This window comes from Herpailurus yagouaroundi, unplaced genomic scaffold, assembly GCF_014898765.1.
Source record: "Herpailurus yagouaroundi ecotype Mexico unplaced genomic scaffold, PumYag 151532, whole genome shotgun sequence".
Classification (NCBI taxonomy): domain Eukaryota; kingdom Metazoa; phylum Chordata; class Mammalia; order Carnivora; family Felidae; genus Herpailurus; species Herpailurus yagouaroundi.
The window spans coordinates 1-23,745 of record NW_024422816.1 but is presented as its reverse complement, the minus strand read 5'-3'; the positions used below and the strand labels follow the sequence as shown (position 1 = coordinate 23,745).

Below are 23,745 nucleotides of genomic sequence, written 5' to 3'. Positions count from 1 at the left end.
ACGTAGTTAATATTTCAGTCTTAGTTATCAGCTCTGTTAGTTTTTCAACATATTAACCTTATTTAACTTTTTAAACTTTGTTTATTTAAGCAATTGATAATTTCTTGAATAGTTTTCATGAGGACTTAGTTGTTACTTTTTAAAAACCATTACAAATTGTACAGGTAAATAGAATTATTAAATATGTTTCTCTTGCTTAGCAGTTATGGAATCATCAGCCTTGGATGAATCTACTTCAAACAGAAAGTTATCAAATATATCAGAATGTTATCCACAGTATAGGATGAAAAGCAGTTTCTCTTCCAGACTACATGAACCATCATTATTCCCAAAGTTAAATAGAAAACACCTCCAATATCATAAAATTATGGAGGATGATGATTACCTTGAATTTAAAAGATCAAAAAATCCTTTGCAAATAAAAAAATTCCGAAATGGGGTTGATAGCAGTGATATAGGATTCTGGGAACCATATTCAAAGGATGGCATAAACTTTAAGAAAAGTTCAGAGAAGATTGAAATTCATGACTCAAAGTCTACGTCACATAGCTTGAAGAGCATTACAAGCCTCAAAAAGTCTCTGGTTAAAAGTGATAATTTTAGTACCCCCAAACTTCAGAAGCCAGCTGTGAGAAGGCATTCCAGCCTCCTAAAACAGGTTTCGTCGAAAGAAAAGATTGCAGTGAATGCTCTGGGTCAGTATCATATATGTAAGTCAAAATATAGGTCCTTGAGTTCCTGAGTCATCACAGAAACAAGCTGAATTAACCATTGATTAGACAGTTGTTTGCATTTCATTTGTCAATACTATTGAGTAATCACCACTTCTGGTATATAGACCAGTGTATATAACACTGTGGTTTTAAGTTGTGCCTTTTCAGATGGTTGTGTTCTCTTTTTCAGATGCCTAACTTTGACCAAGAAGTTTATTCAGAGATTAATCCAACTCACTCAAGTTCCCTAGAAATAGAGGGCCTGTTTTCTTTTGGAAATGCTTGTTTTATAATTTTTAAACTAAATATGTAAGGAGTCTATGTGAAATTTTTGTTCAGGTTCCATAATTTAAATATATGATATCCATATCCAATATGATATGATAATGCTTCAGATATCATCTCTTTTGGACATGGGAATATGAAGAAAGATAAAATAACTACTATTTTACAGTTTGGGTCCCCAGGGCTTTATGGTCTTTCTCAAAGATGAGCAAGGTTTTCCAACCAATATATAGTTTCCTCCTTCCGTGGTACCTCTATCACAGAAGTCCTGTGTGTGGAACTTAATTAAATACTCCTTCCTATAGTCCTTGGCTGAAGTTACTTAAGCTGTTTATTTTCTTGAAAGAAACGTATCTTTTTATTGCATTTAATATTGAAGGTAATTGTTAAAATGAGTGCTTAGTGAAATACTAGTGGTTCTTACACAGTAATACATATTTTAAACAACTCAGTTGAACAGAAAATGTGCTCTTTTAAGGAGGCACAACAATGTTCTTTCTGATTCCTTTACTGATACACTACTATTACTCTGTGCCTCATTCCTAATTCTGAGTTCTTTATATTCCAGTAAGATTAAAACCCTTGTTAAAGGAACAGTGGAGTAGTAGGCATTTAGCCCTTGGGTAGAAGAAGCCTGTGGAAGAAAGCGCTTATCTATCTTGCTGGTGTCGCCAACCTTTGCCATACTTAATATTCTTTGTAAAGAGAAGTGTGAAATAGTTTATCTGGTATAACTTCTCAAGATAAATTGATGGTAATTGAACATTTCTGAAATGTGACTGTCATTGGATATACATTTTAAAAACATTTTTAACTTTTCATTGTTATGATAATTTTTAAATCATAAGAATTACACAAAGGGAAAGACATTTCTATATACTCTTCATCTCGTTTTCCCAGGTATTAAGATCTTGTATAATCACAGTACAGTGAATTAAATCAGGAAATTGACACTGATACAATATTATATACATTCTGAAGATCTTATTCAATTTTTTTCAATTGGTCCATAAATGTATTTTTCCTGGTTCAAGGTCTCATCTAGGATCACACATTACATTCAGTTGTCATGTGTCCCTTAGTCTCCTCTGATCTAGGATAATTTCATGACCATGACACTTTCGAAGAGTATTGACTAGTTAATTTGTAAAATGTCCCTCATTTTGGGTTTTCCTTATATTTCTTCGTAAGTTCAGGTTATGCATTTTTGGTGGGAATTACAGAGAAGTGATACTATGCCTATCTCAGTGCATGATATTAGGGGACTCACGATGGCCATGTGTATCTCCTGCGAAGATTTTATGATTTTGAAGATTGTGAACTGAAAACATGGTAGCCTAAAATGATGGGAAGGGGAAGAACTCTCATTGTTTGCTTGGAATCCTGGAATTTAAACTAAACACTTTGTTGTTGTGATCTCTTGAACTCGTTCATTATATTTTAATCAGAACCAAGCAGCATTGGCTGGGTCACTGGAACAGGCTGTTCCTCCAAACAAGTAGTTTATAAACATTTATAGAACTTCAAGATTGTTTTCTGTTTGAGCTATATGGGAAATATTTAGGTATAATGTAAGATACAACAGAAATATGAAGAAAAAAGCAGTCATATGAGGTAATAATAATTAGATAAAACTTGTTTTCTAAATGCTAAAGACTTTGGGTGCTAATTATTGCTTAAGACACATAAATTCTGTGGCTGAATAGTCTTCTACATTTTGTATATTTAGAAAACATCTGTGAAGCTATCAATAAACTCCAAGAAAATTACATTGCTGCAGAAGAACTTCAGTCCATTTTGCCTTCAATAGGAGTTACTTTATCAGACAAAGAGTTCAAGGAGATTGTGGCAAAGACTGCTCAAAATGGTGAGACTGATAATACCAAACTTTTTGAAAAAATTAGATACTTTTATGGGATAGTATTAAATGATGGAGTAAGTTCTCAACTAGGAATGGAACATGGGCCATGCTAAAGAAGATTCTAAAAGAACAGATATAAAAATGGAAAGTGGAAAAAAAATTCCTGGAAAATCTGCCCTAATGGATTGGTTTGGAGGGACTAGGCCTTTTATAGCTCAGAATTGTTATGTAACACTCTATCACTATCCCTAGCTATGCCTTCCCATATGGGACAGGTACTGGAAAGGCTGACCCAGTTGTGGGGAGGTTCAGGCAATAAGAGCACAAAATCCAAGGGGTACAAAAATCTCTGAGCAAATAGCCTAAGCATCCAAGAAGAAATAACTGGAGATTCCAAAATGGTAAGGAAGTGCTACAACTAGGAATTTAGGGCTAATGATACTTAACCAATCAAGGCAGATGATTAGCATCTAGATGTTAAATAGCATATCCCAGTCACCAGCCTAAGTTCAAGGCAGATTTTAAGTTTCCAGGAAGAGCTTTTGTATTGGAGAAGTTGTTTTATCATTAAGTAAGAACCATCCACAACAGAAGTTCAGCTGAGGAGAGGGCAGAGGCAACATTTTGGGGAAAGACTGACTTGGGAATATGTTAGAAATGAATTCTTAGAACCTGAGCAAAATTTCTTAGCTAAGGCAAATGGGAAAGAAGATTAAAAAAAAAAAAAAATCTAAGGTGTAGGTGCTACTAAAATTATTGAGCCCTTTCATGTTGCTTATCAGGATTGGTAGGATCACTGTGGAGGGTGTATATCTAAAAACAGGTAGTTAATTGGATCAGCTGATAGTAATGGGGACACTTGGGTCTGTCAGGATTGGTCAGTATTGTCAAGGTGTCTTAATGGATAGCATTTTGACTGGGTTTTCATGATGGTATGAAATAGACTCCTTAAGTTTCTCATGGTCCATCTATATGGTCACCTTTCCTTTTTCCTATATCTATCAAAAATTGAGGACCTAGCTCAGTCCATTGCACTTTATAATAGGTATTTAAAAATTATTGAGTAATTATCAAAATGAAACGAACTGACCTAATTCAGAGACAGGATATGAAAGGAGAAATAGAATTATGATGAAGTGAAGAAGTAATTTTTTTTTCATAGTTGTATGAAACTATGAATTTACCTTTTATGCAAAAATATAAAGAATGCATGATCTAAAGTCTTTATTTTACAGGAAATGGAATGGTGAAGTTAGATGACTTTATGAGCGCTCTCTCCAAGGAGGAAAGTCTCCCTGAATGTGATGGTAGGTAGGAAATTTATTTTAAAATGATTTGGAGGAAAGAAGTGGTTAGGTTGAAAAGAGGTTCAACTGAACTGAGTTTGCTTTTTGGGTAGGTACTTAATAGTTCTGAAATTCTCAGGCAAGCCATGAAAACTTGATGTATTAGGGTAGTGATAGCTAACTTGCTTCCCTCACAGAATTGTTAGATGGATTTTAAAAACTGTAAAGTACTACATAAATGTAGAGTAAGGTAATGAGGAATTCCAATAGGGGATTAGCCCCATTTTTAGCAATGGATGGGTGATTTGATTTTTAATTTTTTTATAAGGAACTTGTTTGAATGAAATACTGGTTGTGTTTCCCTTGTTTTAGAACATTTCTAAAAAAAATTGTATTAAGCTATAATTTACATACATAAAACTCACTCACACACTAATTTTCATGAAATGTATAGAGTCATACAATCAACACCACAATCAGTTTGTTAAAAATTTTTGCTTGCAATGATTTTGGGTTTTTATGCAAATAATTAAATATTTTTCAGCAAGATTAACATGAGAAATGAAAGATACTAAGCCTTGGTGTTTTTATTTCCTTTTGTTTATTCATATGCTGAAAAGGAAAGATAAGCTTTTTGTGTCTTCCCAAAGGATTTCTCAGATAGAGAAAAATTAATCCAAAGGAAGAGATTTTTCTCTTATACTTACATGAAGTCTCATGTTAAAAACTACATTATTGTGGCGCCTAGGTGGCTCAGTCAGTTAAGTGTCCCTCTTTTGGTTTCAGCTCCGGTCATGATCTCACAGTTTGTGAGTTCAAGCCCTGTGTTGGACTTCTTGTGGACAACACAGGGCCTGCTTGGGATTCTCTCTTTCTCTCTCCACCCCTACCCTGTGTGCTCTCTCTCTCTCAAAATAAATAAACTTTAAAAAAAAAATCTCCATTATAATTTGTCACTTATGATGAATTGCTTAAGTGGTGTTCTTAAAGACACTATTAGCAAATTTCTTGAGTGCTTTACCTTGTAATCATTCATTCACGAACTCAGTCACCGTTTCATTGCTGTTTTGTGAAGTAGTGTCTTGGTTGTAGCCGACTCCTCCCTCCCATTTCCCCCATTATACTGTTTTTAAAATTTATTTTATTTTAACGTTTCATTTATTTAAATAATCTCTACACCCCACATGGGGCTCAGACTCACAACCCTAAGATCAATTGTCTCATGCTCTTTGGACTGAGCCAGCCAGGTGCCCCTAAAATTTATTTTTAATGGTGGTATCTAACACGTAACATAAAATTTGCCATCTTAACCATTTGTAACTGTACAGTTCAAGAACATTAGGGTTAAGTATATTCACACGGTTGTACAATGAATCTCTAGAACTTTTTCATCTTGCAAAACTGAAACTCTATACCCAGTGAACAACAACTACCCATCTGTGCCTCTCCAGCTTCTGACAACCATCATTCTACTTTCTGTTTCTGTGAATTTGCCTACTCCAGATACTTGAGTGAAATCATATAGTATTTGTCTTTATGAATGAATGGCTTATTTCACTTATCATAATGCCCTCAGGATTCATCCATGTTGTAGCACGTGTCAGATTTTTCTTTCCTTTTCGTGCTAATATTACATTGCACGTATATGCCACATTCTGTTTGTCCATTCATCCATTAATAGACACCCTCTTGGCAATTGTGACTAGTGCTGCTGTGAATGTGGGTATGCAAATACCTCTTTGAGCCCCTGCTTTCAATTCTTTGGGATATATAATCAGAAGTGGACACAATCCAGGTCTGTAACATTTCCTTCACTCCTAAAATTCTCTTGTGCCCATTTACCGTTAATCTCTACCTCCATTCCCAGGCGACCACTGATTTGCTTTCTGTTTCCATAAAGTTGCCTTTTTTTTTTTTAACATTTAATATAAATGAAATCATAAAACATGTGGTCTTTTGTGCCTGACTTCACTTTTTTGAGGCTAATTCATGTTGTTGTATGTATCAGTGGTTTGTTCCTTTGTATGGTTAAATAAGTCCATATTACATTTTATAGGTATATTCCATTTTGTTGATGGTTCACCAATTTATGACATTTGCTTATTTGCAGTTTGGGACTGGTATGCATAATGTTGAAATTAACATTTGCATTGCAGTCTTTCTGTGGACATGTTTCCATTTCTTTTGGGTAGATTCCTAGGAGAATAATTGCTAGTGTGTATGGTAAATTTATGTTTTACTTTTAAAGAAATTACCGGGGCGCCTGGGTGGCTCAGTCGGTTAAGCGTCCAACTTCAGCTCAGGTCACGATCTCGCGGTCCGCGAGTTCGAGCCCCGCGTCGGGCTCTGGGCTGATGGCTCAGAGCCTGGAGCCTGCTTCCGATTCTCTGCCTCCCTCTCTTTCTGCCCCTCCCCCGTTCATGCTGTGTCTCTCTCTGTCTCAAAAATAAATAAATGTTAAAAAAAAAAAAACTAGCAATCTTATTGGGGCGCCTGGGTGGCGCAGTCGGTTAAGCGTCCGACTTCAGCCAGGTCACGATCTTGCGGTCTGTGAGTTCGAGCCCCGCGTCAGGCTCTGGGCTGATGGCTGGGAGCCTGGAGCCTGTTTCTGATTCTGTGTCTCCCTCTCTCTCTGCCCCTCCCCCGTTCATGCTCTGTCTCTCTCTGTCCCAAAAATAAATAAAAAAACGTTGAAAAAAAGAAATTACCAAACTGTTTTCCAAAGTGGCTCTACCATTTTCATTCTCACCAGTAGTGTGTAAGGATTCTGGTTTCTTCCTATCCTCCACATGTAGGTATTATCTTTTTGTTTATAATCATTATAATAATTGTGTAGCGGAATTTCATTATGGTTTTAATTTTGCATTTCCCTAATGACTGATAATGTCAAATTTATTTGCACATGCTTACCAGCTGTTCATATATCTTTGGTGAAATATATATTCAAATCTTTGGCCCACATTTAGAATTCCATTTTGCTTTATCTATAGTGTTTCAGAGTATATCTCTCTGTATACCTTTTAAAGTTGTTGCTTCAGGTATATATACATAACTTATCACACTCTATTGGTGTCATCATTTTGCCAGTTCAAGTGAAATACAGAAGCCTTATCTCCATATACATCCCTCCCTCCTTTATGATATAATTACCTTAAATATTTCCTTACATATATTTAAAACCACATCAGGTGGTATTACTTTTACTTCAACCATCAGACTTGATTAAAAAATTCAAGAGAAGGAAAGCCTACTATATTTACCCATATTTTGACTTACCATTTTCTTTTTTCCTTCTTGATATTCCAGAGTTTTTTTTGTTTTATCCTTTGTTTTCTGTTTAAGAACTTCCTTTATCCATTCTTAGGCCTACTGGCAACCAATTCTTTTAGTTTCCTCTCATCTGAGAACATCTTGATTTCCTCTTCATTCCTGAAGAATAGTTTTTCTGAATATGGGATTTTACGTCGATAGTTCTTTACTTTCAGCACTTGAAAAATATTGTGTCACTTATTTCTGGCTTCCATGGTTTCTGCTGGAAATCCTGTCATTCAAATTGGTTTTCTTTCCCTAAAGTGTTTTTCTTAGGCTGCTTTCAAAATGTTCCCTTGTCTTTAGTTTTCAGAAGTTTAATTATGATGGATCTTGACATGGATTTCTTTGGATTTATCCTGTTTGAGGTCCACTTTTGTCTTGGATCTGTAGGTTAATGTCTCTTGATAAAAATTTAGGAAGTGTGCAGGCATGATTTCTTTGAGTGCCTTTTTAAGTCTCTTCCTCTTCTTCTGGGACTCTGATGGACACAAATGTTAGATCATTTTTATATTCCTACAGGTCTCTGGAACTGTTGATTTTTTCTTCAGTTTATTTTCTCAGTGTTGTTCATCGGATGATTTCCGTTGCTTTCAATTCATTGATTCTTACCTGTCTCTCCTCCTTTCAGCTGTTGAGTCCATCCACTGAACTTTTAATTTCAGTCATCATACTTTTTAGTCATTAAATTTCCATTTGGACTTTCTGTGTTGGTGTTTGTGCAAGAGAAAAAGCAGGCAGCTCTCCCAGTCCTCACATACTGTCCCTATACAGGAGAAGACTCCCACCCATCGGCCCAGCCTGATAGGCCCTAGGCCTCTACCACCTTTTTCCTTCCCCAGGCTCTAGGACTGACAAGATAGCTGATGGTTCTTTGGGACGCCCTGAAAAAGTTGACGTGCTGAGTAAACTCTTTACCTCTCCAGGAGGAAACTAAGAGCTGGGAATTTTAATCTCATCCTGTGCTGAACAGAGGGGAGGATCACTGCCTTCTACCAGCCCAAGCCATTGCTTTATTCTACCCCAAATACTAGACTGTGCTAGACCCATCAGAGCTCCAAGGCTGGCAAAACAGAAGCCAATCTTCTGGGGAGGCATTTTGGAAAAGCTGAATTTCTGGATATGTGGACCAAACTCTTCTTCCCCTTGGGTGAAGCTGGGAGCTAGAGTCTTTTTTTTTTTTTTGGATCATATGGTGCTGCATTGGAGGCAGCACTTGTGGGAGGGTGTCCCAAATGTCTGTACCAGCTTCAGTACGTCTTGTTTTGCATTCTCCTGGGATACAAGAGCCTGTCAGTTAGTTTCTAATTTCTCACAAAAGGAATTTATTTTTTAATTTCTGCTGAATCAGTGTGTTTGTGGGGAGAAGAAGGGTCCAGGGCGTTCTACTTAACTATCTTACTGACATCACTCACAAGCTGTTTACTTTTTAAAAAAATTTTTTTAATGTTTATTTATATTTGAGAGAGAGAGAGAACGAGAGTGGGAGAGGGGCAGAGAGAGACGGAGACAGAATCTGAAGGTTTCAGGCTCTGCGCTGTCAGCACAGTGCTCAACACAGAGCTTAAACCCATGAGTCATGAGATCGTGACCTGAGCTGATGTCAGGTGCCCAACCAACTGAGCCACCCAGGTGCCCCATCAGCTATTTACTTTTAAGTGAGAATTTTTTTCATCTAAAAAGTCCTTTCACAAGATAGTATCATATATCTTGTTCTACATATTTATACATAAAAATTACCTTTTAAAGAATCATTTTAAGAATCATCTAATTCAGACATCATTTTGATCATTTCTTTGTTTAGTAATCCATAATGACGTCCAGTGACTGCCTAAAGTTGATTAACTCCTGATAATGGCTTTAATGCCCTCCACTGCCCAGCTTCCTCACTTTACCTATCCTAATATTCTATTAGAGAAAATCTATTTGAGTTTAGTTTGTTCCAAAATTTACACAAAAACACACCCGCATGCATACCTGTCGACCCCCTTAACAATTCTATGTGTTTGTAAGTTATTTTAAGAAAATTTTATTGCATGGGCACCTGGGTGGCTCAGTTGATTGAGGGTCCACTTTGGCTCAGGTCATGATCTCGCTGTTCCTGAGTTTGAGCCCCATGTCTGGCTCTGTGTTGACAGCCTGGAGCCTGCTTGAGATTCTGTGTCTCCCTCTCTCTCTGCCCCTCCCCGACTCATGCTGTGCCTTTCTCTCTCTCTCAAAAATAAACATTAACGCTTTCATTACAGTAAAAATTTGTTTAAATTTAATAGAGGGAATACTGCCCAAATTTGTGAAGCATATATTCCAAAGTATCATAAAAAGACATGTGGGACAGTTATTTCCAAGTGATAATATTTATGTATACAGAAGATAAAAGATTAACCAGGGACTGAGCCATGTATTGCTACAAAACCTTACCCCAATTCATTATTCAAGATTGAAAGTTTTCTACTTATTTCTGTATCTGCTACCGAGAAACAGACTACTAAGAAAGTTTAAATTGTTAGAAAATTAAATGGGGAAATTGTATAATATTTTTGTTCCTGTGCACTTAAATTGCAATTAAATTGGCACTTCCTTCGATACAGAGATGATAGCAAAGTAGAATATATTTTTGGCTCTCATTTTGTACTTTGTTGGTTTTAAGTATTAAAGATTCTGGTAATTCTTTTCATATATAACATTTCTGAAGTTATTTTCTATGCTTGTTTATTTAGTGTTAGAACTAAAATTCATCTTACTATTGGTGTTTTCTTTTTGACTTATATTTAATACTCATTGGCATACTGCTTTATTTTCAGTGTTGACTGATGTCATTAAAGCCATTGATAAAATTAAAGATGAAAATATTGATTATGAGGATATGAATACTTGTCTTCAGCATTTTGGAGTTTACCTTTCTAAGCCAGAATTTGAGAAGATCACAGAGTTGACTGAAGCTGACAGTAAGTGAAAACTGGGTTGACACATGTGAAAAGATGGTCACTTTGCTATTTTTTTTCCCTCAGAATAATGACTTTATTTTTTTGATTAGAAAAAAGTCCATTAAAATGAAGTCAATACAGAAAAATACTCAAAAGTACAACAAAACACACAAAATCCCATGATCCAGAAATATCCAGTATTAACAGTCTTTCCAGACACTTTTTTCCTATAGGCAAAAGTACAAACAAAAAGAAAGTAGAGGTTGTGGTTTTGCTTTCTGACAAGGAAGAGGTCAGGACAAAAGTCGTTAAATGGGACAAACGACTCTTTATTATGCCAAAGTCTATAATTCATAAGGAAGGTACTAGTTTTGAGTATCTGTACCCTTATAACTTAGCAGCATCTTTTCTAAAGAGAAAGGGTGGTTGTGAGATAGACACGTGTGTGGGGCTATAGATGAAATAAGAATGGCCATGAAGAGTATGTGAAGAGTACAGGAAGAGTATGTGAACTTTTATTACAATATATTTCTTATTTTGTGTGTATTAAAATTTTTCCATAATGAAAAGCAAAAAAGGAATAGAACAAATGTAAGTTATGTGCCTTACGTGAGAAAATGATAAGACTTTGTTAAAAGACATTATAGAACACCTAAATAAATTGGAATATGTCCCATATTAATGGACTCAGAGACCCCCAAGTCTGCCAATTCTCATAATTAATTTACTTATCTAAAGCAATTCTAATAAAACCCTGACTTTTTTGATGAATTAATTCTAATATTTGTATGCATAAACAAAGATCAAGAATAGCTAAAACACTCTTGAGGAAGAAAAATGTGGATAGGGTGTATGAGTGGTGTTGGAGGGATCTTGCTACCCTGGATATTAAGACTCATTATAAAGTTACAGTAAGTAAAACAGTGTGAAAATGGCACAGGGATAGAGAAATTGATAGGACAGGATAAGTAACTTCCAAATACATCTACACGCATATAAGGAAACATATATAATGAGGTGGCAGATTACTGGGGGGGAGGGGAAGCACCAGTTAATAAATGGTGCTGGAATAATTAATTATTCAAATGTAAAAAATAGAATTGGATCCCTACCTATGTATCATATTCAGTAATGCTTTCCAGATACGAACACTAAAATTCTCTTTAGAGAAAGAAGAAAAATTTTCTGACTTAGAGTTACAAGGAATTATTTTTAAGATACAAAATCACTAACCAGAAAAGATTTATACATTTGACTACATTAAAAATAAGAACTTCTCTTTATTAAAAGGTAATACAAACAGAATGAAAATACAAGCCACAAATGGAGCAAAGATTATTATTTAAAAAAAATTTTTTTTAATGTTTATTTTTGAGAGAGAGAGAGAGAGGTGCAGAGTGGGGGAGGAGCAGAGAGAGAGGGAGACAGAATCTGAAGCAGGCTCCAGGCTCCCAGCTGTCAGCACAGAGTCCTAAGCGGGGCTTGAACTCATGAATTGTGAGATCATGACCTGAGCCAAAGTTGGATGCTTAGCCGACTGGGCCACCCAGGCATTCCAGAGTAAAGATTATCTGTAACACTCATAACAGCAAAAGATCATTGTGGAGAATAAATAGGAAACCCCTATAAATTAACAACCCAAGAGAAAAATGGCCAAATTACAAGAACAGCCATTGCCAGATGAAGAAACGTAAGTTGCTAATAATCATATGAAGTCTTTTTATACATCATAGTAATCAGGGAAATGCAGAATTTAGGTCACAATGAAATACCTTTTGATGCTGACCAAATTGGCAAAAATTAAGGTCTGTTAATTTAATTGTTGGTAAATAAGGCAAAAGTGGTAAAAGAACTTTGAAAAACATTATGTAGTATTCTGTAAGGTTTTCATACTTCATGGCTTAGAAAATCCATTTTTTAGTGATACATCCCAGAAAATCTCTGCACTGATGTGCAAGGAGACATGTTAAAAATGCTCATAGCAGCTCTGATCTTAATAGAAAAAGGAAGGAAGGAAGGAAGGAAGGAAAGAATGAACAAAAACAAACAACATGATCGGTGATAGAATGTATAAATAAATTGTGGTATTTACCACTGATGCATAATGAAATACTGATAATGTGTACATTAGTGAAAATGAACTATAGCAATATACTATATGAATGGTTCTTGGAAATATAATATTGAATGAAAAAAGCAAGTCTAGATTGCTATAGTGTGATAATTTTTAGAGAGCTGTAAAACAAAATTAAGGAATATTTTGTTTATCCTGTGTAAAATTATATGTAAAAAAGCAAGACCTTGGTTAATTTTAAAAAATTCAGCAATATTCTCTCTGTAAAGAAGCAGTAGAATAGAATGGGGGAAGCACAGAAGCAGATGCAGTGGTGTTACTAATGTTCTTCAACTGTGAGGGAGAGGAAGGGGGAAAAACGTTACAGAGAGTGAGGCAAACCATAAGGGACTCTTAAATACTGAGAACAAACTGAGGGTTGATGGGGGTGGGGGAGAGGGGAAAGTGGGTGATGGGCACTGAGGAGGGCACCTGTTGGGATGAGTACTGGGTGTTGTATGGAAACCAATTTGACAATAAACTATATTAAAAAAATAATAAAAATTTTTAAAAAGTAATTTTGTCCTTAAAACAATAGTGTTCTTCAGATGGGAGGCGGGTTCAGTGGTTCAGCTAAAACATTTGTGTATCAAATAGACATTATCAAAAATAGGGAATCTATTGCTTTAGAAAGTTATATGTTCCTGTTAGTGGATGTAAATCTTCATTAACTCTAACATTCCCCTAGAATTTTTCAAAGTCTCATTTTTTTCAAGTCTTTAAATATTTGGTTAAGAATACAAAGTAATTTGGTGCTCCTTAAAGTAAACTTCTCAAAGATTCTTTATCTTGGAAATAGGCAATAGGCTGTGCCTTATCTTTTATAGATTAGAATTGGAATTTGATTTTTTTTAGTGGGATAAACAAAGGAGTAGTGTTATCAAAAGCTCATCCTATTTATATAAAATCTTTATATGCGGCCTTAGAAAATTCTTAGAAATCTTTATCCATTCTAATATTGGGATATTATATATAATCAAGGAAAGACATTTTCTAAGTATAGAATGACTATTAAAACGTTTAATAGTTTCAAAAGTATACTGGAATAAAGATAACAATGTGAATGGTAGCCTGAGGTGGGAGAAACCAGAGGTCAAGAAAGCTCACTTCTAATCTCTGATCTCGTATTTCCTTTTGTGACCTGGGGAAAAAAATCACAATATCATGTCTAAGTATTTTTTAAAATGTATAAAATAATACACTAATTCTTTACCGACATATCTTTGAGTTGTTGTCAGGCCAAGACAAGATAATGTAAGTTAAAATTAAAAATGTTGTGCGCTTGTAACTAGAAGGATTTTGATTAACTTTCCTGGCATTTTTCAGTTTTACTTTCTCCTTGTGTGTTGAATTGCTTTTTCCTCTTAGAACCATATATTTTTAGTGGTATTAGCTGATGGCTATAATCATGTTATCTCCTTGTAATTTATTTTACATGATTCAATAGTTGTCATAATTAACATTTGAAGATATTGAAGAAAATATTCTTTTCTCCTTAGAAACGAAAAAAGTGAATTTTAAAGATTTCATTGATACAATGATGACCAATACGGAACGCTTCTCTGAAAAATTATGTAAGAACATCACATTTTGTGCTTTTATTTACAGTTTCAAGTTTATTTATTTATTTTGAGAGACAGAGAAAGAGCAGGGGCAGGGCAGAGAGAGAGAGAGAAAGGGAGAGAGAGAGAATCCCAAGAAGACTCCACACTGTCAGTTACAGAGCCCAGTGCACAGCTCGATCTCACAAACCATGAGATCGTGACCTGAGCGGAACTCAAGAGTTGGACACACTTACCCGACTGAGCCACCCACCCCAACATATATTGTGCTTTTAGTGGACCAACTGGTGTGACAAACTTTAGAAGAGTGTAGTAGACTAAAAGAGGCAGTCATCCTGTAGGTCATCAGCCAAACAGATGCCTGGCTTACTGCTGATGTTTGGTTTCAATCTTCTCTGTTCATGATTTCTAAATCTCGAGCACTTCCACGTGCAAATGAATTGAAAGTTTTTACGAGCTTACTGTTTATCCTCACACTTACTATAAAGAGCTAGAACCGTGTATATAAAATTCCTTTTTGGAAGATGTAAAATGTCTTCCCAATTTGGGGAAGTGATGCCATCTAGTGACTAGCGCTGAGTACTCATATGCAAAATTTCCTCTTTCATTTGTTTATATATTTTTTTCCATCTTCCAATTTACTTAGTAATATTTACTGAGCCATTGTTATATATGCTTTCTGTTAAGCTGATGAGCTGTTAAGATGAGAAAGACAGTCTTGGCCACTCAGAAGCTCACTGTAAAGAAATATAAGGTCCTATATGTATATTTTAAATGGAGTGAAGTTAGTTTAAAAATTGAAGCGAAAAGTAGTATTTTGTTATTTTGTGCTTAGCTATTGGGTAATAGTGCATTTTAAGTAACAGTTATTTTACCTTACACTAGAAATCAATTTAATTTGTTTTCTATACAAGGTGGAACATAATAGATTAATTGGATGAAGAGATTATTTGCATTGTTAGTCACTTCATTTATCCTGGGAATTTTAGTTTCATGGAGATAAAAAGTTTTTGTTTTTGTTTTTAAACATTTTTATTATTTATGAGAGACAGAGAAAGATAGAGCACGAGCCGGGGAGGGGCAGAAAGAGACAGAAACACAGAATCTAAGCAGACTCTAGGCTCTGAGCTTGTCAGCACAGAGCCCGAGGTGGGGCTTGAACTCACAAACAGCGAGGTCATGACCCAAGCCGAAGTAGGATGCTTAACCAACTGATCCACCCAGGCACTCTGAGTTAAAAAGTTTTATTAGCACAGAGTTGTATAGTATATTATCTTACTCATATCTATAGTTAAATTTCCTTTCTTGTTGTTAAATATTGCACATTTATATTCACTGCTTTCCTTTTTTCTTCATCTGGCTGCTCATTTCTTCACCAGACAGCTTATTGGTTCTGTATACCTCATTGGGACCTTCTATCCATTTATCCCTCAACTTTGTCCTTACCCACCAGTCTCCCTGTTTTCACTTTTCTTCCTTATCCACTTGAAAATCTCTGGTCTGTGTACCTCGAATACCCTAAAGTCTTCAGTACCCTAAATTGCACTTTGGTTGCACCTGTCTGACAAAACTCCCAACCCTGGCTTCTCCTCGTGGCTGACATCATTTCTAGAGAAAATCATATAGCTCAGCAGATTGAACACTTTGAAATCTTGACCATCAGTGTCTGGTGGCCCTCAGCACTACCTAGGAATTATGTGGTTCCCACCCTCTCCCAGTTAGTTTATTCTTTTACTCTCTGAAATAACTAATTAACAATCTCCATTCTCTCAAACTTCCATTCCTACTCCAACCTTAGCCCGTCTCACATTTAGCAGATAACTTAGCCTTTAAAAGGAAAATAGAAGCCTGTCACTATTTTGAGGACGTTAAGATATTTCCCAATATTTTCTCCTAAAAGTTTTTAAGTTTTTCTTTTTCATAGTTAAGTCTTTAATTCACCTGAAATTGATTTTTATGTTTAGAGTGAAATTGGGATCCAATTTAGTTTTTTTCCATAAAAATATTAGCTGGTGACAGTTTTATTTTTAAAAAAAAAATTTTTTTTTCAACGTTTATTTATTTTTGGGACAGAGAGAGACAGAGCATGAACGGGGGAGGGGCAGAGAGAGAGGGAGACACAGAATCGGAAACAGGCTCCAGGCTCTGAGCCATCAGCCCAGAGCCTGACGCGGGGCTCGAACTCACGGACCGCGAGATCGTGACCTGGCTGAGGTCGGACGCTTAACCGACTGCGCCACCCAGGTGCCCTGGTGACAGTTTTATATTAATTCTTTGAGATTTATGTATTGTATAAATTGATTTGGAACCTGACACTCACACATGATGGCCTTGGGATTTAGGTTATCATTGGAGATTTTATTCCTTCTATCCATACCTCTGGCAGAGAACAGCCTTTCTTCTTGAATTCCTAAAAAGGTGACTAAAGTGTTTTTATTAATAATTTTCAGATGGAAAGATTTTCCGGGGCCCTGTCTTTTTTGGGAAAAGTTTTCAATTAGCAATAATCGCGCCTCGGATAAACCTCATTGGCTATGATACTGCCACTGTGCAAAGCTGGGCCCTGTCTTTTGTTTGTTTGTTTGTTTTGTATTAAAATTTTTTTTAATGTTTATTTATTTTTGAGAGAGCAAGAGACAAAGTGCGAGCAGCGAATAGGCAGAGAGAGAGGGAGACACACAATCCGAAACAGGCTCTAGGTTCTGAGCTGTCAGCACAGAGCCCAATGGCGGACTCGAACTCACAAACTGAGAGATCATGACCTGAGTTGAAGTTGACGCTTAACTGACTGAGCCACCCAGGCCCTGGTTTTAAGTAGGCATCTCAATTATAATTCTAGACTTGTCTGTGCCAAGTAATAACAATAATACTTATTATATTACTCACATTTATTGAGGGTTTACTATGTGCCAGTACTGTTTTAAATAATTTTTATTTATTAACTCATTTAATTCTCACATCAACTCTATTATTTTTATTTTATGGATGGGAAAACCACGGCACAGAGGTTAAAGAAGTCACATAGCTAGTATGTGGTAGAATTAAGATTAGAACTCGGGTAGAGTGGTGCCTGGTTGGTTCAGTCAGTTGAGTGTCTGACTCTTGATTTTAGCTCAGGTCATGACCACAGCGTTGTGAGATGGAGCCCCACATCAGGCTCTGTGCTGGGCATGGATCCTGCTTAAGATTCTATCTTGAGAGGCCCTGTGTCAGCTTGGCAGAGTGGTGCCACCCCAGAACCGGGTGTGTGGAGTGGGATCCTTTAAGATGTTGGGGTTTGAATCCCAGCTGAGTGCCTGGGAGGTGCAGGAGACTGTGGAGCGGGACATACTGACCAGATCGTGCCTGTGCTGTGCTGTGAGGGCTGCCTGAACAGGGTGGTTTGGTCTAGGGAGGAGAAACTGCGATGATGCCATTTTCCTCCAATCACCAACATGGTGGGGCTTCAGGGAACAGGACGGCAGGCCCCCAGGGGAGGTTGGACTGCTTACACCAAACCCTGCCTCACCATGCCTGGCAACTGCATATCTGCTGGAGGTAGAATTGCCACTTACCCAACCAGAGGGTCCCTCCTCCAGACCAGCACAACCACTGGCTCCAGGGCACCTTCGGACAACGGTCCGGCAGTTTTTCATTTTCTGATTTGATTTTTGGTAATACATATTTTCTTTTCTTGTCTTTTCTCCTTCTTCTTCTTCCTTCCCTTCTCTATTCTGGTTGTTAAGTTGTGTAAGCAGGCATTTTTAATCTATGCATTTTACACCTCTTCTGTATCTCCTCCTTCTTTATTTTTCTCTCTCTCTCTCTAGATTAAGCCATATAGTTTCTCTGATTCTCTGTCCGCTCAATTTTTTTTCTCTTTCCCTGCCCCTGTCATTTCCCTCTTTCTATGGGATAAGGCTTCTTCCACCCCCTCCCCTTTTTAATTTTTTCCAGGGTTACTTCAATGAACAAATCAAAGCACGCCTGGTGGAAGGTCCATACCACCAGTGCGAGTAGCGGTATAAAGCAACCAGAGTCACAACAACAGAGAGCATGTGACACACTACAAAAACACCTCCTGAAGGGTCAGGCCCTGGATAGTATATGACCCCTTTTTAACACAGTAGTACTCACAGGGGCAGGACACATAACAAACTATTAAAACACATAAAAGACAGAAAACTAGACAAAATGACTAGACAGAAGAATTCTCAAAAATTCTAGGAAGAAATGACAGCCAGAAAAATTGCTCAAAACAGATATAAACAATATATCTAAACAAGAATTTGGAATAATCGTCATAAGACTAAGAGCTGGGCTTGAAAAAACTATAGAAGACAGCAGAGAATCTATTGCTGCAGAGATCAAGGACACAAGAGATAGTCATGATGAATTAAGAAATGCAGTAAATGAGATGCAAAATAAACTAGATGCAGAGACAGCAAGGATGAAGGAGCAGAGGGAAGAATAAGTGAATAGAAGATAACATTATGGAAAATGATGAAGCTGAAAAAGAGAGAGAGAGGAAAATATTAGACCATGAGGGGAGATTTAGAGACCTAAGTGATTCAATGAGATATAATAATATCTGTATCATAGGAGTTCCAGAAAGAGAAGAAAGAGAAAGGGGCAGAAGGTTTATTTCACCAAATTATAGTTGAGAGCTTCCCTAATCTGGGGAAGGAAGCAGACATCCAAGTCCAGGAGGCACAGAGAACTCCCTTCAGAATTAACAGAAACAGGTCAGCCCCAAGGCATATCATAGTGAAATTGGCAAAATACAAAGATAAAGAGAGAATTCTGAAAGCAGCTAGGGACAAATGGGCCTTAACCTACAAGGGCAGACACATAAGGGTAGTAGCAGACCTGTCCACTGAAACTTGGCAGGCCACAAGGGAGTAGCTGGAAATATTCAATGTGCTGACTAGGAAAAATAAGCAGCCAGGAATCCTTTATCCATCAAGGCTGTCATTCAGAATGAAAGGACAGATCAAGGCTTTTCCAGACAAACAAAAACTGAAGGAATTCATGACCACTAAACCAACCCTGCAGGCACTCTGTGGGTGGAATGCTGCAAAGACTACAAAGGACCAGAGACATTGCCACAATCATGAAACCTACAGATAACACAATGACACTAAATCCATATCTTTCAGTCATAACTCTGAATGTAAATGGGCTAAATGCCCCAATCAAAAGGCATAGGGTATCAAAATGGATAAAAAACCAAGTTCCATCTATATGCTGTCTACAAGAGACTCATTTTAGACCTGAGGACACCTGAAAATTGGAAGTGAGGGGATGGAGAACCATATATCATGCTACTGGAAGTCAAAAGAAACTGGAATAGCCACACTTATATCAGACAAACTAGATTTTAAAGTAAAGATGGTAGCAAATGATAAAGAAGGGCATTGTCATAATTAAGGGGCCTATCCATCAAGAAGAGATAACAATCGTAAATGTTTATGCCCCCAACTTGGTAGAACCCAAATTTATAAATTAATCACAAACATAAGCAATCTTACTGATAATAATACGGTAATTGTAGATGACTTTATTTTTTTTCAATATATGAAATTTATTGTCAAATTGGTTTCCATACAGCACCCAGTGCTGATCCCAAAAGGTGCCCTCCTCAGTACCCATAACCCACCCTCCCCTCCCTCCCACCCCCCATCAACCCTCAGTTTGGTCTCAGTTTTTGAGAGTCTCTTATGCTTTGGCTCTCTCCCACTCTAACCTCTTTTTTTTTCCTTCTTCCCCTCCCCCATGGGTTTCTATTAAGTTTCTTAGGATCCACGTAAGAGTAAAACCATATGGTATCTGTCTTTCTCTGTATGGCTTATTTCACTTAGCATCACACTCTCCAGTTCCATCCATGTTGCTACAAAGGGCCATATTTCGTTCTTTCTCATTGTCACGTAGTATTCCATTGTGTATATAAACCACAATTTCTTTATCCATTCATCAGTTGATGGACATTTAGGCTCTTTCCATAATTTGGCTATTGTTGAGAGTGCTGCTATAAACATTGGGGTACAAGTGCCCCTATGCATCAGTACTCCTGTGTCCCTTGGGTAAATTCCTAGCAGTGCTATTGCTGGGTCATAGGGTAGGTCTATTTTTAATTTTTTGAGGAACCTCCATACTGTTTTCCAGAGCGGCTGCACCAATTTGCATTCCCACCAACAGTGCAAGAGGGTTCCCATTTCTCGACATCCTCTCCAGCATCTACAGTCTCATGATTTGTTCATTTTAGCCACTCTGACTGGTGTGAGGTGATACCTGAGTGTGGTATTGATTTGTATTTCCCTGATAAGGAGCGACGTTGAGCATCTTTTCATGTGCCTGTTGGCCATCCGGATGTCTTTTTTAGAGAAGTGTCTATTCATGTTTTCTGCCCATTTCTTCACTGGGTTAGTTGCTTTTCGGGTGTGGAGTTTGGTGAGCTCTTTATAGATTTTGGATACTAGCCCTTTGTCCGATATGTCATTTGCAAATATCTTTTCCCATTCTGTTGGTTGCCTTTAGTTTTGTTGGTTGTTTCCTTTGCTGTGCAGAAGCTTTTTGTCTTCATAAGGTCCCAGTAGTTCATTTTTGCTTTTAATTCCCTTGCCTTTGGGAATGTGTCAAGTAAGAAATTGCTACGACTGAGGTCAGAGAGGTCTTTTCCTGCTTTCTCCTCTAGGGTTTTGATGGTTTCCTGTCTCACATTCAGGTCCTTTATCCATTTTGAGTTTATTTTTGTGAATGGTGTGAGAAAGTGGTCTTGTTTCATTCTTCTGCATGTTGCTGTCCAGTTCTCCCAGCACCATTTGTTAAAGAGACTGTCTTTTTTCCATTGGATGTTCTTTCCTGCTTTGTCAAAGATGAGTTGGCCATACGTTTGTGGGTCCAGTTCTGGGGTTTCTATTCTATTCCATTGGTCTATGTGTCTGTTTTTGTGCTAATACCATGCTGTCTTGATGATTATAGCTTTGTAATAGAGGCTAAAGTCTGGGATTGTGACGCCTCCTGCTTTGGTCTTCTTCTTCAAAATTACTTTGGCTATTTGGGCCTTTTGTGGTTCCATATGAATTTTAGGATTGCTTGTTCTAGTTTCGAGAAGATTGCTGGTGCAATTTTGATTGGGATTGCATTGAATGTGTAGATAGCTTTGGGTAGTATTGACATTTTGACAATATTTATTCTTCCAATCCATGAGCACGGAATGTTTTTTCCATTTCTTTATATCTTCTTCAATTTCCTTCATAAGCTTTCTATAGTTTTCAGCATACAGATCTTTTACATCTTTGGTTAGATTTATCCCTAGGTATTTTATGCTTCTTGGTGCAATTGTGAATGGGATCAGTTTCTTTATTTGTCAACTGATGAATGCAACTGTTGATTGCAACTGATTTCTGTACATTGATTTTGTATCCTGAAACTTTGCTGAATTCATGTATCAGGTCTAGCAGACTTTTGGTGGAGTCTATCGGATTTTCCATGTATAATAACATGTCTTCTGCAAAAAGTAAAAGCTTAACTTCATCTTTGCCAATTTTGATGCCTTTGATTTCCTTTTGTTGTCTGATTGCTGATGCTAGAACTTCCAACACTGTGTTAAACAACAGCGGTGAGAGTGGACATCCCTGTCGTGTTCCTGATCTCAGGGAAAAAGCTCTCAGTTTTTCCCCATTGAGGATGATATTAGCTGTGGGCTTTTCATAAATGGCTTTTATGATCTTTAAGTATGTTCCTTCTATCCCGACTTTCTCGAGGGTTTTTATTAGGAAAGGATGCTGAATTTTGCCAAATGCCTTTTCTGCACCGATTGACAGTATCATATGGTTCTTATCTTTTCTTTCATTAATGTGGTGTATCACATTGATTGATTTGCGAATGTTGAACCAGCCCTGCATCCCAGGAATGAATCCCACTTGATCATGGTGAATAATTCTTTTTAGAAGCTGTTGAATTCGATTTGCTAGTATCTTATTGAGAATTTTTGCATCCATATTCATCAGGGATATTGGCCTATAGTTCTCTTTTATTACTGGGTCTCTGTCTGGTTTAGGAATCAAAGTAATACTGGCTTCATAGAATGAGTCTGGAAGGGGCGCCTGGGTGGCTCAGTCGGTTAAGAGTCCGACTTCGGCTCAGGTCATGATCTCGCGATCCGTGAGTTCGAGCCCCGCGTCGGGCTCTGTGCTGCCAGCTCAGAGCCTGGAGCCTGTTTCAGATTCTGTGTCTCCCTTTCTCTGACCCTCCCCCATTCATGCTCTGTCTCTCTCTGTCTCAAAAATAAATAAACATTAAAAAAAATTATAAAAAGAATGAGTCTGGAAGTTTTCCTTCCCTTTCTATTTTTTGGAATAGCTTGAGAAAGATAGGTATTATCTCTGCTTTAAACGTCTGGTAGAACTCCCCTGGGAAGCCATCTGATCCTGGACTCTTATTTGTTGGGAGATTTTTGATAACTGATTCAATATCATCGCTGGTTATGGGTCTGTTCAAGCTTTCTATTTCCTCCTGATTGAGTTTTGGAAGTGTGTGGGTGTTTAGGAATTTGTCCATTTCTTCCAGGTTGTCCAGTTTGTTGGCATATAATTTTTCATAGTATTTCCTGATAATTGCTTGTATCTCTTAGGGATTGGTTGTAATAATTCCATTTTCTTTCATGATTTTATCTATTTGGGTCCTCTCCCTTTTCTTTTTGAGAAGCCTGGCTAGAGGTTTGTCAATTTTGTTTATTTTTTCAAAAAACCAACTCTTGGTTTCGTTTATCTGCTCTACAGTTTTTTTAGATTCTATATTGTTTATTTCTGCTCTGATCTTTATTATTTCTCTTCTTCTGCTGGGTTTAGGCTGCCTTTGCTGTTCTGCTTCTATTTCCTTTAGGTGTGCCGTTAGATTTTGTATTTGGGATTTTTCTTGTTTCTTGAGATAGGCCTGGATTGCAATGTAGTTTCCTCTCAGGACTGCCTTCGCTGCGTCCCAAAGCGTTTGGATTGTTGTATTTTCATTTTCGTTTGTTTCCATATATTTTTTAATTTCTTCTCGAATTGCCTGGTTGACCCACTCATTCGTTAGTAGGGTGTTCTTTAACCTCCATGCTTTTGGAGGTTTTCCAGACTTTTTTCTGTGGTTGATTTCAAGCTTCATAGCATTGTGGTCTGAAAGTATGCATGGTATGATTTCAATTCTTGTAAACTTATGAAGGGCTGTTTTGTGACCCAGTATATGATCTATCTTGGAGAATGTTCCATGTGCACTCGAGAAGAAAGTATATTCTGTTGCTTTGGGATGCAGAGTTCTAAATAGATCTGTCAAGTCCATCTGATCCAATGTCTCATTCAGGGCCCTTGTTTCTTTATTGACCGTGTGGCTAGATGATCTATCCATTTCTGTAAGTGGGGTGTTAAAGTCCCCTGCAATTACCACATTCTTATCAATAAGGTTGCTTATGTTTATGAGTAATTGTTTTATATATTTGGGCGCTCCGGTATTCGGCACATAGACATTTATAATTGTTAGCTCTTCCTGATGGATAGACCCTGTCACTATTATATAATGTCCTTCTTCATCTCTTGTTACAGCCTTTAATTTAAAGTCTAGTTTGTCTGATAGAAGTATGGCTACTCCAGCTTTCTTTTGGCTTCCAGTAGCATGATAAATAGTTCTCCATCCCCTCACTCTCAATCTAAAGGTGTCCTCAGGTCTAAAAT

General features: G+C 37.2%; 1 protein-coding gene and 1 pseudogene across 1 annotated transcript in view; one reads left to right on the top strand and one right to left on the bottom strand.

Annotated features, from left to right (window-relative positions):
- Positions 1-22,642, top strand: part of LOC121026689 (EF-hand calcium-binding domain-containing protein 13-like) — a gene marked incomplete at its 3' end in the record, with an annotated part of 49,557 nt that extends 26,915 nt beyond the window's left edge. Inside the window, exons 5-10 of the mRNA XM_040469487.1 lie at positions 201-695; positions 2,728-2,865; positions 4,095-4,166; positions 10,256-10,399; positions 13,991-14,065; positions 22,638-22,642. Of these exons, the coding sequence (XP_040325421.1) occupies positions 201-695; positions 2,728-2,865; positions 4,095-4,166; positions 10,256-10,399; positions 13,991-14,065; positions 22,638-22,642 (929 nt within the window). The remainder of the gene's footprint in view (positions 1-200; positions 696-2,727; positions 2,866-4,094; positions 4,167-10,255; positions 10,400-13,990; positions 14,066-22,637) is intronic.
- Positions 16,485-16,611, bottom strand: LOC121026690 (uncharacterized; annotated as a pseudogene).
- Positions 22,643-23,745: the final 1,103 nt, after the last annotated feature.